Source organism: Rosa rugosa, chromosome 2 (genome assembly GCF_958449725.1).
Source record: "Rosa rugosa chromosome 2, drRosRugo1.1, whole genome shotgun sequence".
NCBI classification, from domain to species: Eukaryota; Viridiplantae; Streptophyta; class Magnoliopsida; order Rosales; family Rosaceae; genus Rosa; species Rosa rugosa.
In genome coordinates, this window is record NC_084821.1 from 32,580,862 (window position 1) to 32,598,016 (window position 17,155).

At 37.5% G+C, this 17,155-nt stretch overlaps 1 protein-coding gene across 1 annotated transcript; it reads left to right on the forward strand.

The window, feature by feature from the left end:
• Positions 1 to 6,493: 6,493 nt before the first annotated feature.
• Positions 6,494 to 14,402, forward strand: LOC133732014 (serrate RNA effector molecule). Its single transcript, XM_062159467.1, is given in 13 exon segments — positions 6,494 to 6,814; positions 6,816 to 7,030; positions 7,389 to 7,507; positions 8,479 to 8,536; positions 8,852 to 8,926; positions 9,030 to 9,104; positions 9,182 to 9,229; positions 9,405 to 9,473; positions 9,550 to 10,353; positions 10,638 to 10,686; positions 11,902 to 12,179; positions 12,295 to 12,477; positions 13,883 to 14,402. Coding segments are annotated over 13 exon segments (2,256 nt in total). The 5' UTR covers positions 6,494 to 6,592; the 3' UTR covers positions 13,944 to 14,402.
• The last annotated feature ends 2,753 nt before the right edge of the window (positions 14,403 to 17,155 follow it).

Consider the following 17,155-nt stretch of genomic DNA (forward strand, 5'->3'; position numbering starts at 1 on the left):
TATTAAAAGGGGCCTTTAACTTTCTATAAGGATAGTGCCTTCCTAAAAACTGCCGATGAATGGTGCAGGCCATCTTTCCTCCATGAACTAGCCTTGTAGATTCTGTTTTATCAAGGCAAATTGGACATGCATTATAGCCTTTAAGTATACTCCCTGAAAGGTTACCATATGCTGAAAAATCATTGATTGTCTAGAATAGTAAAGCCTTAAGAGTACAATTTTCATTCTTAATAGCATCGTAAACTCCATTCGCTCCTTCCCATTGTTCGCTCAAAAATCATCTCGGCCACCTGTCACTGGGCCGAGGGCTTCTTTGGCTTACACGTGTCCTTTTGGTGTGGTAACATGGGCGCGGGCGTGTCAACTCGCGACCGGGAGGCCAAGCGAGGTTTTGTTATGGTTTTAGATCTTGCGCCGATCTGACTTCTGAACAATTGATTGTGGATTGAGGAATGATCGATTTCGGCCGCGGGGTTCTCTCTGCCTTGGATGCAAGGCACGGATCGGCCTTGCTAGCCGGAATGTTCATACTCTGTAACTCGGTGATTGATGTGAAAGTGAGGTGATGATGATTCTTTTTATGATTTCTTAATATTTTGATAAAATAAATACTGCGAAGTAAACAACAGGAATGTAAAAGTGCAGCAAATAAAGATAAATAACAAGAATGTAAACCGTAGGAAATAAAGTGCAACAAAGTAACAATCGAAAAGATAAATTGCAAGAATGTAAAGATTGACAATGTAAAGTGCAAGAATGATAAATACCGGTAAAGAAAGCGATAAGATAAACACGTAAGGATTGATAACTGTTGTTGAAATGTATTGAGATAAAAGTATGAAGTCGTGTTGAGCGTTTGGTCGAGGATCACTAACAATGATGCCTACGGTCCTTTTTATAGTGAAAGATACACTACTGAATAAAGGAAAAGATGAAATCTTGGTTGTAATTGTCGAGACCGTATTGATTGCATGAATTCAAAGTTGTGAATCAATGCACGATTACAAGCATTTGAATGCAGTAACTACTAACTTAGGAATTAAAACTCATAACCGTGCATTTAAGTTGATTGTCTCAAATTATAATCTCCGCGGCTTTTGAATATTCCGAATCCTTTTAACGCGCGCCTGCAGCTAATGACCTTTATGAACTTGATTAACACAATTCGATTACCGCCATTCATTATGTCGCGGCCATTCAATAGCGGTCATCCATTATGTTGCGGCTATTCAACCATTTAACTACGGTCCTAAGTTAAATTTCTTGTGGACCCTATCCACCGTGTGTCATGTGGGTCTTGCCAAATTTAGGTTCAAACACCTATAACAGCTTCAGGTCATCTATTAATGGTTCAAGGTGAACATTGATGTTGTTTCCCGGTTGTTTAGGCCCTAATATCAATAAGGTAAGCATCATGTATTTCCTCTTCATTACCAGCCATGGAGGCAGATTGTATAGGTTACCAAAATAATAGGCCAACAACTATGAGGATTAAACCTATCTGATGACAATGCAAGTGTTAGATTTTGTGGTTCATTACCAAAGTCAGGCCATTTTTCATCCATTAACTTCTAAGAAGGTGAATCTGCGAGATGACGTATTAAGTCATCCCTGTTTCTCTAGGAGGCATGCCAAGTTAAACTCGTTAATGTTTCAGTTGATTGAAACATTCTTTTGAACCTCTGAATAGGAGGAAAGTACCACAACACTTTTGCAGATACTTCCTCTATTTCTTTGTTGTTTTTCCAAACTTTCCACCTAGAAATACCACATGTAGGACATATAATGTCATCAAAGTACTGTTTTCTATACAAAATATAGTCATTAGGGCAAACATGTATTTTGGTGTAATCCATTCCTAATGCACTCAAACTTTTCTTTGCCTCGTACACAGAGATAGGTATCTCATTTTCTATGGGAAGATACTCAAAAAAAGTAATCAGCCAGTCTGAGTAAGCCGTATCACTCATACCACGTTTGACTTTCAAGTTGTAAAACCTCACATGCACATTCATCTTGGTGTGCCTAGTGCAACTAGGGAACCAGGGTTTATTGGCATCATCAACAAACTTTCTGAATTCATTACACTCACTTGAGAGCTAGCTGCTCATCCTCATCCTCATCCTCTTCCAACTCCACATCACTATCTAATTCTACTTCATGATCTGCCCCTATGTTACCCGGCACAGTGTTAGGTTCACTTGCCTTTGTCTCAACACTTTCAGTATTCATATCTGATCCTGACTCCACTACAACATCCCCATGTTTTGTCCATTTATCATAACCTATGTCAATCCCATTTATAAACAAGTGATCAAAGATCACTTGTGCAAAAAAATCTTTCTTATATATTTCCACACTTTGTGCAAGGACAAGAAATGTGGTTTGGGTCTCTAGCATATCCCAAAGCAAACTCACAAAACTTAGCCACTCCTAACTTATATTCATCATACCTCCTATCAGCATTCATCCATGATCTATCCATCTTGATTAAACAAATGACACAGTAACCTTTCAATATATCATCAACAAAATCACAATGACGATTCACTAAGTTCCATAAAAAATCTGCTAATCTAAACAAAAACAGCAAAATATGTTCACATATACATACTTCAATATCAAGCACAGAAAAACAATTTCATATAGAAGTTGAAATGAAAGACTTGAAAATCACAAAAGTAAAATGAATCTTGTTGGACCATATGAAAATCACAAAAGGATGGTAATCAAGGTATGATTATGATTTTCATTTTACTTGAAAATCACAAAAGTAAAATGAAAATCACAAAAGAAAAACAAAAATAAGAGAACCTTGTTGTACCATCAATGACGACCATCATAGTCTCTGACATGTGAGTACAGCTAGCAATCACCTCTGAATACATAGTACGTTCTTAGCACAAACTCACTCCAAAAAGTAAGAACTTCAAAAGCACATATAATTCGTATATTCAAACATAGGCATAAACAAAAGTACTTGAAATGATGGTTGATGAGTTTCAAAACCAAAACTATAGTGGACAAAAAACAGGAACAGAAGACAAACCTACTGAACCTCAATAACAAAAGGCATCATCATTATTATTTTTATTTTTATTATTTTTTTATTTGCAGCGTGCCGCTGCATAATAAGAAACTTGATCAAATCATTTTCACAATAGCATTAATTCAACACATATTGAAACGGAAAAAGTAAAGCATTAGAGACAAAAGTATTGTGCCACAATAGCATTAATCTACCTTGCTTTTCACAATATGATTCACAAAAGTAAAATGAAAATCAAGGTATGGAAATTGATTACCATCCTTTCCAGTAGCAGAAAGAAGTTGATCCTGATATTTGTTCTTCATATATGAACCATCCACAAACAAAAGAGGCATGCAGGACTTGAAATCCTCGATAGCTCTACCAAAACACATAAAAATACTATAAAAACGACCAATTGATTCATCACACTCTAAGATATAGCAAGACCCTGAGTTTGTCTCTATCATTGCATTACAATACCAACTTAACATTGAATAGAGTGACCCCCATTTGAACTGTGAAACTCTTTCAAATACATAGTAATCAAATAGGAACTCATCAAATTGAAACATTTACAAGTAATCGAAGCAAAACCTAAACAATATTTGAAGAAGAAGAAAAATATTAACAACTGAATCAACGACATACAAAAATCACGAAATCAAAGCGAAGCATAAAAAACACAATAAATAAATTGAAACTCATCAAATTGAAACGTTTACAAGTTATCGAAGCAAAACCTAAACCAGATTTGAAGAAAAACAAAGCTATTAATAACTAAAATTAACGACATAGAAAAATCACAAAATTAAAACGAAATTAGGGTTTCGAATCATCTGAGTTGTTGTTTGAATAAGAATTACAGGGCCAATTCTCCATGAAGACCTAAGTGTTTCGATTGAAAACACAAAGAATCATAGCTCCATTGAAATCAGAACTCTGATGTGCTTCGATATCCTTTAGTCACTGTTTGAGTTGCTCCAATGTGGTTCCCGTTTGTTTCAAACTCTGCAAAAGGCATTTTAGTAATTTACTCGTTAACAGAAATTTATTCAAAACTGGACGGAAAATAGCCGCATGGATCAGCTACAGTACCGAGTACCGTAAGGCCCCGTTTGGTTAGCTGGAATGTCAAAATTGGAAAAGGATTTATTTTCCTTTCCAGACGGATATGGAATGGAATATGATTTGGTATTTCCATGTGAGTGTTTGGAATATTACTAGAAATTAAATTTTGGAATTAATTTTTCATTTCTATTGTAGTGTTTGGTAAGTCATAAGAATGAAATATAGAATTATAATTTTCAATAACGCCCTTTTACTAATTAAAGTACATCAATTTATAAGGAATATTGGTGGGGAATATAAATTTTTAGAGGGATAATTAATGTAATTTTGCCTTTGACAGTGGGAAATGGAAATAGAATACCACCCATGACTAGGTAATTCTATTCAGGCTTTATGAGGGAGTCAATTTCCAGTCAAATCTTATTTTTTATTTCCTTTCCAATCTTTAATTACAACCAAACAACACATCTGAATGGAAAATGAAATTAATTCTCATTCCATACCATGATTTCCTGCCATCCAAACGGGGCCTAAGGGATTTAAAAGAAAGAAGGCCTGCTATTGGTAATAGGGTTTTTTGCACCAACAGTGTCTGGAGACTCAGGTGACTGACAATATGATACCCGAACTTTAAAAGTTATCAAAATGATACCCAGACTCAATTTTTCGTATTAACGTCGTACCTGCTGTCAATTTCCGTCACGTTTCCGTCAATTTTGACCACATGCGAGACACGTGAGTCGCATAATGAGGGCAAAAAAGTATTTTCCCCTCTATTAAATCCTAAATGAATAAATTCAAAATTAAAAATAAAAACTGAATTTTTTTTTACTTTGTTTATTAACCAAGATCCCAATCGGTGATTCTCAAAAAAAAAAAAAAGATCCCAATCGGTGGGGAGAGGTTTTTTGCGTTTTCTTTGTCGACTCGCTGACTGCGAGTGTGGATCGGGTTGGGTTGCCGCAGCGGTGGTCGGGTTGGTCTCGGACGCCCAAAACTGGGCCAGGGACGAACATGAGTTCCGGCAAGTCGAGGTTGAACTGCGGCGAGGAGGGGAAAGAGGTTATCTTCTTTGAACCCATGACGCCGGCTTCGGGTCTTTTAGGGAATGGTGAGGTGGCTACCGACCTGGTGGTCTTCGTTTGTCAAGTTGCGAAGTGAGGAAGGAGAATCGAAGGGGAGAAGCTTCATGGATTTCCGGCGAGCTTTCCAGATTCCGGCCGTTTCGAGACCTTCAACCGGTGGCCGTAGCTTCCTCTTGACGTCGTGGACGTCCTTGTGGTGTCGGATTGTCCCAACAACGAAGCATGAGTGAGAATCGAAGGAGAGATGGTGTAGGGATTTCACGGTGGGTTTTCTTCCTTTTCCGGCGACCTTTGATTTCAACTCAGATATCAAAATTGGTCTTCCTTTTCCGGCGACCTTCCTTTTATGAGTATGAGATATTCCTTTTCTCTCGATCTTCTTTATCGTTTCGAATATGTGTTTTTCTATCTACCTCTGCTGCTCCATCCATCGGAAGAACCCAGACTAATGGTTTTGTTAATTATTGGTAGTTTTCGTTGTAGTATGGCAATATGGCTTGATTTGGTCTATGCGTTTTGATGGATATTAGTCATTCATTGACAATTGCCAGTGCCATAGTTTTTTTTCTCATTTAGAGAGATGAAGAACCCAGAAAACTAACTTCCTTTCTCTAAATAGATGGAGATCTCAGAGAAATGTTACGAGGATGATAATTAAATAGATGGATAATTGAAAAGGTTTATGGATTGGATTGCATATGGACATACCAGTAGAATTGAAGGCCAAGCTAACTGAAGTCAGCCGGAAAGGTTCGGAGATAGATAGCAAACAATGAACTTTGAGGCTCGAGAAGTGCCCTTCGAAGAGATGGATCCTCCTCGAATTCAAAACTGGTTACCTTAAAGAGAGAGAGAATTTAAGGAATTGAGTATTCTTAAAAAAAAAATAATAATAAAAATAAAATAAAATAAATAATAATAATAATAAATAAAGAAAAAGAAATTGAGGGCAAATCGGACTTTTTAGCCCCATTTAACGAGTCACGTGCTACGCACGTGATTAGATTGACGGAGACGTGACGGAAATTGACACTAGGTACGACGTTGATACGAAAAATTGAGTCTGGGTATCATTTTGATAACTTTTAAAGTTCGGGTATCATATTGTCAGTCACATGAGTCTCCAGACACTGTTGGTGCAAAAAACCCTTGGGAATATATGGATTGAAAGTGTATGTAATGATAATTTGCTATAAAATTTATTTGTTTTCTCTTACAGATCCAGTAAATTTGAAAACTATCCATGACTCGTGCATACTTTGGACTTTTTCACACACTCAATTAGCCAAATTGACTAGAAACCCAACCCACGGCCTCAACGTGTTGTCCTATTACTCATTCTTCTTCCGTTCTCCATTGGTTTTTATTCTCTAGGGTTTTCACCCTCCCTCTCTGAATCCCAAAAGCCATGGCCGAGATCATGAACATGCCCGTCGACTCCTTGGACCGCCGTCGCGACCGCAAAGACAAGTCTTCCGAAGAGCCTCCTCAATCCTCGCCTCCGCCGCAACAACAACCACCACCCCAGCAACAGCCGCCGCCGCCTCCTCCGCCCTCGCGAAGACGCGACCGCGACGAAAAGGAGAGAGGAGATAGGGACGTCGACCGCCCGCCTCGCCGCCCGGAGAGGAAATCGCTCCCCTCCGCCTCCGAGGGAGAGAGATAGGGACAGGGATTACAAGCGGCGGGGCAGCCTTAGTCCACCGCCTCCGTATAGGGACCGCAGGCACTCGCCGCCTCGGAGGTCGCCGCCGCCGCCATTTAAGCGGTCGAGGAGGGAAGATGGAGGGTACGACGGCCGGAGAGGGAGTCCCAGAGGTGCCTTTGGACCTGGAGGTGATAGGAGGTCAGTAAGCTTCGGCTTTGTTGATTGAGTTTCGATTTGTTTGTGCTTTGTTTACTCTTTTTTACTGAGAGAATGTGAGGACATTATGACCTTGATAGTTCAATTTCTTAGATGCAATTGAGTTACAGCAACGTTGGTCTAAACACCGGAGATTATGATCTAGGGATTTGTATCAAGTATAACTATTGTGGAATGGGGTTTCCTTTTACCTTTTCTTTCTTTTAGAGGAGTTGAGGTTAATGTGGTAGGATTTGGTCATTTTTTCTGATTTACTGTTCCTCCCTTGTCACTACAGATTCACGTAATGAAATACAGTATAATGTTTGATTTAACGTTGTTTGATCTGTTGATGGCATAGGTCTGGATATGATTATGCAAGTGGATATGAGCGGGAGGTGGGGGGTAGACCTGCTTATGGTGATGACAGGCCTCATGGTCGTTATGCTGGACGCTCGTCTGGTGGCTATGGCCCTTCTGGTAAACTGCCTAATTGTATTTAGTTTATCTATTCTTTTAAAGTTAGGATTTGAATTGGGTCTCTTGTAGCTAAGATGATGAATTTGTATTTACCATGTGTTTAGTACCCAATTTAGTGATTGGAAGGATGTACAATGAGGTATGGTACGCTAGACACTCCTTATTGTTTCTATAGTCATGTAGGTTTCCTTGGGTGGTAGACATGGATTGAGAATTTGGTCCTTTGGGATTGACGCTTTGAACTTAACATGAGTCTGACTTAGCGCGCACTTGATAGAATCTATTATTTATTAGGTAAAGCTAGTTCGAATCTCTATCTCATTGTGCTTGGAAATATGAGAGGTTAAGTGCTGAATATGGTTTAAAAGCTTTGTAATTAACCATCTCATATCACATGTTGTTAAGGAAAGCCATATATGTTGGTGATTTTTATTAGCTGATTTCTAGTACCGCATGCCACCAACAGTGATCTGAATTTGGTGATCTTTAAGTATTAATAATTATCTATCAATATATTGAATAAAACCCAGCTAATTTTCCCAAATTATCCTCAAAGAGGAGAAAAAAAAAATCTTATCTGGCATAGTGTCCTTATACCAATCGACTTCAGCCATTTTGGTTAGGCATGCTTGACTATATTGAACACATTAAAACAATTTTCTATAACTTTTGTACTTGTCATTGAGTTTTGTTAGAATCTTTCTCTGTGTGTTTTACACGTTTAATAAGAGCATCCCTTTTAAAGTTCTTTGGAGTTTGTATGAGGTATAGCTTGATAAGTATTTTGGCTGTCCATTATCATTAAGGAGTTGAAAATTAAGTGTCATATTTTCAATGGGTTTATATGTGTGTGTGTGTGTGTGTGTGTATTCTGTTCGTCTTATTGGTTACAACTTTTCAGTTCTATGTGGCTATGTTTTAAGTTTGATATTCCATGAATCAGAGAATCTCAGTATTTTCTTTCTTTCCAGACTGGGATTCAGGACGTGTTGGTTTTGGTGATGCTTCCAGCACTGGGACCACTCAAAGGTTAGCTATTGTTCATTATTTTTATTTCTATTCAGCTTGTTTTTTTTTTTTGGTTTTTGTTTTTGTTTTGTCCTGTATGTTTATGATGTTATTATGTTTTGCAGAGAATGAAAGGTTAAGTTATTTGGTTTATCCTTGATAAGACAAATGCTGTTCTTTTTATTGTTTACGTACTTATTTTTGATTATTTTCTTTTTACATGTATAACTAAAGAATTTCTGCAATCGAGGATCTTTCTTATTAAGAAGTATAATTAAATCGACATAAACTGTTCATATTTTCTAGAAATATGACATACCAATTAATATTTTACAGAGAAGGGCTGATGTCATACAAACAATTCATCCAAGAGTTGGAAGATGATATTTTGCCAGCTGAGGCTGAGCGCAGGTATGGGATTTGAGTAGTTGAGATGCTCCAGAGTTCTATTATATGCATCAAGTTTTGATATAGTGTAGAATAGGCCGGTAATCACCACTTATTAATTATGCAGATATCAAGAATACAAGGCAGAGTATATTTCTACTCAGAAGCGAGCTTATTTTAATGCTCATAAAGAAGAGGAATGGTAATAAATATTTCACCTTTTTTTTTTTTTTGTCGGTTAACCTGTGTATTGTTAACACAACTAGCTTGTGCCTGTAGGCTAAAAGACAAATATCATCCCACAAACCTACTCACTGTAATTGAAAGGTGAGCTTTATTTACATTTCAAGGAATTTGTTTTTTTTTCTTATGCTGTATTTAAGCTGAGGAAGTTTTGTAGGTCCAAAATTTTTTCTTGAATTGTCTCATTTAGTTGGGTGATTTGACTTTTTGTTTTATTGGAACCTTTGGATTAAACTATTCTTTTGGATTTTATCTCTAGGAGAAATGAAATAGCACGGAAAACAGCAAAGGATTTCCTGCTTGAACTGCAAAGTGGATCCTTGGACTTGTAAGATACTGAACTTAATAGTATATCTTATGCCTATTATATCAGGCTTGTAGATTTATTGGTCTTTTGGATGCAGAGGCCCAGGTGTCAATCCCTCAGCTCCAAATAAATCTGGACATACTAGTGAACCAAATTCTGATGATGAAGCTGATGCGGATGGCAAGAGAAGACGGCATGGCAGGGAACCAAATAAAGAAAATGATCTTATTTCTACTGCTCCTAAGGCTCACCCAGTCGGTTCTGATCCTAGACGTATACAAGTTGACATTGAACAAGCCCAAGCCCTTGTCCGCAAACTTGACTCGGAAAAAGGAATTGTGGAGAACATTTTATGTGGACCTGATAATGACAAAATGAACAGGGAAAAATCTCATGGTGGTTCCACTGGCCCTGTTGTTATCGTTCGGGGTTTGACATCTGTCAAGGGCCTAGAGGGTGTTGAGCTACTTGACACCCTTATTACTTATCTTTGGCGCATACATGGTGTAGATTATTATGGGATGATTGAGTCAAACGACGCTAAAGGTCTCAGGCATGTGAGAGTAGAGGTAAAGGGTTCCGATATAGGTAGTAATGGAGCTGAGTGGGAAAAGAAATTAGACTTGCATTGGCAAGAGAGATTGCATAGTCAAGATCCCTTGGAAGTAATGACTGCCAAGGAAAAGATAGAAGCTGCTGCTGTTCAAGGCCTAGATCCCTTTGTGCGGAAGATTAGGGATGAAAAGTATGGCTGGAAGTATGGTTGTGGTGCCAAGGGATGCACTAAGCTCTTTCATGCTGCTGAATTTGTACACAAACATCTCAAGTTAAAACACCCTGAGCTACTGGTGGATGTGACTTTGAAAATGCGCGAGGATTTATATTTCCAGAACTACATGAAGTATGTGATTTCTTTTAACAAAAAATGTATGCAGTTGAAAGCATACTTATCTTTTCGAATTGAAACTTTAATGATGAGTAATTGTTATCCTTTTCTCTTCGTATATACTAGCCTTAGACCTGTGATGAATAAACGTCAAAGAAAAAAAAATTTAACGTTCAATTATAATAAAACTAACCTTCAAGCCATTTCTTCTTTTATCCTTTTAAACTTATTTGGCTTGACTTTATAGTATAGGTAGATAGATAGATAGATATACTATAATAATTTGAATTCATTTACAGTGATGCAGAGGCGCCAGGTGGAACTCCTATTATGCAGCAATCGATACTGGTATGGTTCTTAAACTAATCATTTACTTTAGCGTGGCTGTTCACGTAATATTGCTGATTTATGAAATGTTCATACTTGGGGAACAAACCTGTTGCATGATATCAGGCCCCCTATGTCATGCAAGGTTGAAATGCCTGGAAAAGCAGAAATCATGCTGCAAAATGCCTGAATGGCAGAATACATGCCATCCATTATCCTTTTGGTTAATTACACGACTTTTCTGGTCACTTCCAAGTCATGTTTGCTTTTCCATACTAGAGGCTGGTTCAATAGAGGCAAAAGTAGCCTAATGTAACCATCTGGCAATAGTTAGTGAAGGATTTTAGTTGTAAGGACACCCAACCAAGACTCTAAAGTTGCTATTACTTATCAGTCCTATTGTTTATATCAATGTTTGCTTTACTCGGATTTCATAGAGGTGCCATTAATAAAACATGCATTGGACCATTCTTCTATTACTTGTCAAGCTTTCAAATGTATGTCCAAGTTATTTCAGTTTTTCTGTGGCTCTGTAGAACAGTTATTCTGTCAAGGGAAAGTTATTATACAAAATATGCCAAGCTATTTTGAGCTGAAAGCAAGTACCTAAAAGTCTGAACTCATTTGAAGGTTCACTTTTATGCAACTTTAGATCCTCGTTCACAACCATAAGTTTTCTTCGTTAAAACGGGTTGAATTTGTTACTTTTTTATTTTTGTGATGAAGATTACCTGTGTTAGTATAATTGGAAGGTTGTTGTGAGATGATGCCTATTGTCAGTTAGTTGTTTGGTTAGTTGTTTGGTTATGGGTGTTCTTGCAATGGCTCCCCATTCTTCACTTTTGATGGGGATTCCCCTCCAAGATATATTTGTTGCTGCGATTGCTTGGCTTCAACTTGTATCTTATTTTTTATTTTTAAAATATAGCTTTTTGTTTATTTTTGTTTTTCGGTGAAATATGTGTAAATGTGTATATACATGTTTGCATACATAACAATTAGTGTAAGCTTCCGTACAGGTAGGGAAGTAGTTTTTGTGAATCAGTTTGTCTACACCTGCTTGTGTATAAATAAACACATGAACCAAGAATGCAACAATCACTAACAAAAATGTTTCATCAAAGTTTTTCAAATGTTCTGCTGCAAAACATTAATTAAAGTTGGTTGAGGGTTTGCTCCATTAGCTATGCTCTATAGATTGTCCTGCTTATTTATCAAATCTTATTTGTCATTTAGAGGGACAAGCCACAGAGGCGTAGGCCGGGTATGGAGAATAGATTGAAAGATGAGCGTGGTAATCGGAGAGAACGCGAAAACCGAGCTAATGGTGGTGAGAGGTATGATAGGTCTGAGAATATGCAAGGTGAATTCCAGTCTAACAATGATGGTCAAGATGGAGGAAATCATGATGAACCAATGTATGATAATTTTGGTGGACAAGGGATGCATGCTGGTCCTCCTTTCCCATCAGATATACCCCCACCACCTGTATTGATGCCTGTGCCTGGTGCTGGGTATGTTGCCCGTTGAACACTTTCTATTCTTCAGACTCAAGTTGTCACTTGCTTTTTCTTTGCTGTTCTCCCTTATATTATATTGTTTTCATATTATATATTGCTCTTATTGCAGTCCTCTCGGACCTTTTGTTCCTGCTCCACCTGAAGTTGCAATGCAGATGTTGCGAGAGCAAGGTGGTCCTCCACCCTTTGAAGGCAGTGGTAGAAATATGTGGCCTGGACCCCAAATGAGTGGGCCAGCCCCAATTCTTGCTTTGTCTCCAGCTTTTCGACAGGATCCTCGACGTTTAAGAAGGTAATTTATGTGTGAGCCATCATCTCTGGTGCTCATTTCTTACTGGATCTGTGCCTTAGCATTTCAGCTAAACTGTATGTTGAGGTTATTAGCTATTTCAGTATTGGTTCTTTCCACAACTTTAGGCGTTTAGGGAACTAAGAAATTTCATTGGTGGAGAATAGGGAACGGCACATAGGAAATATCTCCAACTGGTACTACTAGATATTGAACAAAAATTATTGTTGAACACGACTTGAATGAAATAAAACTTGACATGTGTACCAACCCTTATTTTGTTTGGTGGGTATATGTTTTTTGCGATGGTTGGCTTTCTGGTGGTATTTATGTAAGCAGTGTTTGTGAAGTATTTGGTGTGAACGTTTCATTCTCTCTGTATTACCTGTTTTAAGTTTTATTCATGGTGTCTGTTATGATGCTGAAAAAGAGTGTTTCTTTAGATACGTGACCTATGGAACTATGGGCTTAAGCTTACAATAGGTGATACCTGGTCAAAGTATGTAGATGGAGATTAGAAGTGACTGAACGGTTTCTGGAACCATTTTATAAATTTTTTGTGTATACATGTTGGATGGAGTTGGGCCGAAGCTTAGGCATGTTAGTTGGTGAAGAGGTGCTTGATTGGGATTAGCTGGTTCCTATGTGGAGGTGTTGGTTTGATATTTTGTTGCCATCCCTTTTCCCAGTGTTCTAATCATCAATAGGTGTTGTATAGCTGAAGATGAGGGGAGAATGTGGATTGGGGAACTGCTGATTGGGGGTGAAATTTTGGTTAATTAATTGTACTTGACTGGTGAGGATTGGCCAATTCTTTCTGATGGTGGGTGGTTGCACTTGGGGGCTCCTCCTATGGGTAGATCCATGTAAAGTGTTTTGGATGTGCGAGCTGGAAGCACAGTAGGTCAATTATTTTCAGTTGTGTTGCTCTTGGCATGGAATGATTTCTTAATATTTTGGGTTACCGTTCCATTATCGTTGTATATGGTGCTTGTCAGCTTGGATTATAAAATGTTGAAACCTGTTTGGGTCATTTCTAGAACTGTATCTGTGGTCATCTTCCTACCTGCTTAACGGAAACCTGTGATTGCTGTTTGTTCGGATGAAACCTGTTTTGGCATAGTGGTAGTGTCGTGATTTTGAATGTAGGGTATATATTCAGGGGTGGAAATGTTTTGCGATTTAGTCCGTGTTACCTCATCCGGCAGTCTCTTTTAGGTTTTCTTTTTCCCTCCCAACTGTTGGGTGAACGTTTCACTGCAGCTGCCCTGGCAATTTCTTTCAATTTTTGATTTTTAATTGAACAATTTTGGCTTGTCATGGTTTCTAGCGTTAGCCAGAATGCCCTTTATGTTTTTGTTTGCTATATAGCCAGCTGTAATAAGTAGTTGACTTTCAATTTTTGCAGTTATCAAGATCTAGATGCACCGGAGGATGAAGTCACAGTGATAGACTACAGGAGCTTGTAGATAGTTTCCAACTGTATAATTGCAAGTTGCTTCCCGGTAGAGGCAAACTCTTGTACGGTCCGCCAAGTTCAACATCTGAATATTCACTGTATCGTGACTGCAGATCCAAAGTTTGTAACCATTAGGATGTGATCCCTGCGAGTCGCTTTGAATATACTCATTTTTGTTGATGATGATACTTCTTGCTAAGATAATTAGTAAGATGTGCTGTTAGTGACGTAACTCGTAATCTTTTGCTCCCTTCAATTCTGAGTTTCTGACCGGTAATTTATTAATGTTTTCCGGTGGGATATTGATGGGTCTCTGAAAGTATTTGCTTATGGTTGTAAATTGGAGTGTGGACAACAGATTATAAGTGACTCTGCATTTGTTTTCTTTTTTTATTAAATTGTCATTGACTAATAATCAACTACAGAGATAAGTCCGGTTCATTTGCGACTTGTCCCAATTTTATTTTTATTTTTTTCTCACTAGTACCCTCCTTTTATCTTTTTCTTTTGTCATGAAATGAAATCACCGTTGTATATGATCAGTATTTGTACTCTCTCTCTCTATACACACACACGCGCGCGCGCACACACCGTTGTATATGATCAGTATTTGTACTCTCTCTCTCTATACACACACACACACACACACTAACACGCGCGCGCACACACGCACACACACACAAACTAACACGCGCACATAAAATTTTAGGTACTCTAGCGATATCTCAACTATCCATCCGTCAGCAGTGCTGTTTGTGATGGTCTTTATCATGCCCTCCTTAACTGTCGAAAGTTTTATGTTGAAGGTGACTCTAAGTTAATTATAGACTCTATCAATAAGAAATGTGCTCCGCCTTGAGTACGAACCTTGTTAAAGACATCCTGAGTCTAGCTAGCAATTTTGAAGCTATTTCCTTCTCTCATGTTTCTCGAGAAGCTAATTTCGTTGCTAATGCTGTTACAAATATGGGTCACAAGTCGTCTACACCTATCACTTGATCAAAGAAGTTGTCTTTCTCAGCTTTGCCTGTTTTTAATTTTGATCAGTTTAGTTTTGGTTGTAGTAGGGCTTTAAGTTGAAATTTATTTTCCTAAAAAAAAAAAAAATATCCATATGTTAGCCCATTTTATACTTCCGTCCATAATTCTATTAAAATTGCTTACGACCTTAAGTGGTAGCTATGTAACATTCATATGAGAAAAATGTTCAAGGTAATATAGTATTTTCATTTATAGTTGGATGTATAATATATAATATGTTGTACATCTTTAATTAAAAAATATTCTGATATATAAAAGAATGAAAATAACAATCAATTTCGTTCTTCACTGTTCTCAGGATTCTAGGGGCAATTAATTTGATTACTTTTGTTTGTGTTTGGTTCTTTTTCATGAAAATGTTAATATTTATTAATCTACGTCAACTAATCTCATTTCTCGAACAATTAATGGGATTAATCAAGGTGGCGGTAGATAAATGATAAATCTAGATATTCATCAAACTTCCAATTCTAGCTTCTTCTTCTTTATTTTTTATTTTTTAAACAACATAGTTTAATTTAGCTCACCGAAAATTGTACAAAAAAAAAAAAAACAGGTGTTTTACAATTTTATCCCTATTTTAACAGAATACTTGACAATAGTATTAAAAAAGCTAACAGAGGGAGAATGCAGGATACCACTAGACTCCCTAAAAATTTGTAAATAGCAAAAAGTGTATTTCATGATAGTTCAGCTACCATATGAGGATTTTACCCTATCTTAGGCAGCATTACAAACATTCTTAGGCTATTTACGAGAAAAACAGTTCAAGTGCTTCTCAAAACTAGACCTGGCAAAACACAGTATCGTGTTGTATTAAGTTTGTTTTGTATATATATCGTCAAACACGATAACAAACCGTTAAGCTAATTGTTAAACCAAAATTTACATATATATGTTTTCCCCTAAATATTGAATTTAACTTGTTTTTGAGTCAGTGGTTAGAGCACCCACTACCTAAGATCGAGGTCATGGGTTTGAGTCACCATGGGGGTAGGAGTGAAATCCTTTGATTCTCTTTAAAAAAAAAAAAAAAAAAACTTGTTTTTGAGTCTATTTTAGCTTTCACTAAATCATTTTCTTATTTATCTAGGAATATTGCAAGAGTGAAGAAAACATCAATTTTGGGGTTTGAAGTGGAGAATTGGAGCTAGGAAGAATAACAGTCAAATGTGGAGCAAAATGTTAAATTCCAAATTCCAGCGAACCACCACAAATGACGGTCCACCACCACTCATGGTGGTGCCATGTATTTTCTGGCTATATTCATGGAGGAGCAAGGAGGAGGAGTAACATTGTACCTATTCCATCATCATTCTATCACAACCAAATCCCAAACATTTTGGTTCAAAATCAACTCCATCCATTTTTCCATTTTTTCCACATCATCTCAACTCTCCATATTACCCGAAAGTCCACCATCATCATCACCCAAAAATCTTCCATGTTTTAGGGTGTAATAACCATCTTTTCTCCATCATTACCTATCCTAACCTACACTAGCTATCACTCCCATACTCTTTTCACTTGATTTTGGGATATATTACCACTCTCATACTCCACCTCCATGCTTCTTACAAGGCTATGACTGTTTTCTTTGCCTTCTAATCACCATTTCACTCATCTCTCTCCATCAATTTAAGCACCTCTTCTCACAAGGAGGAAGACAATCACCCATACCACCCATTGCATCTCTTTTCTATCTCCATCTCCACCATAAAACCTCCATATTCACCTTCCAAAATCCAAACCCATAATACCCATACTCCCTTTACTACTCCATCTCCTCCATCATCACCACCACAATTACCATCTTCCACCACCATAAACTCCATCACCACCACTACTACTCCATCATTACCACTCAAAGTTAGCCAAAGAAGCATCATATCTTTATCACCATTCTATTCATCCACCATCATCAAGAAGTCCATCGTCCATCCATTTCACAATCAAGGAGGATCCAAGGAGCAATCAAGGAGGACAAGGAGGAGCTAGCCATTAATTTGTCAAGCTTCAACTAGTTCATTCTTTCCTTTAACTCTTTAATTTACCTTGATGTATATTATAGATTTGATGCTAATTTGTATGATTATGAGTGAGTAGTTACTTTGTTGCGGCTATGGTTGAAATCCCTAGACAATCTTGTATAATATGATGTTATGCAACTTTGATTAACAT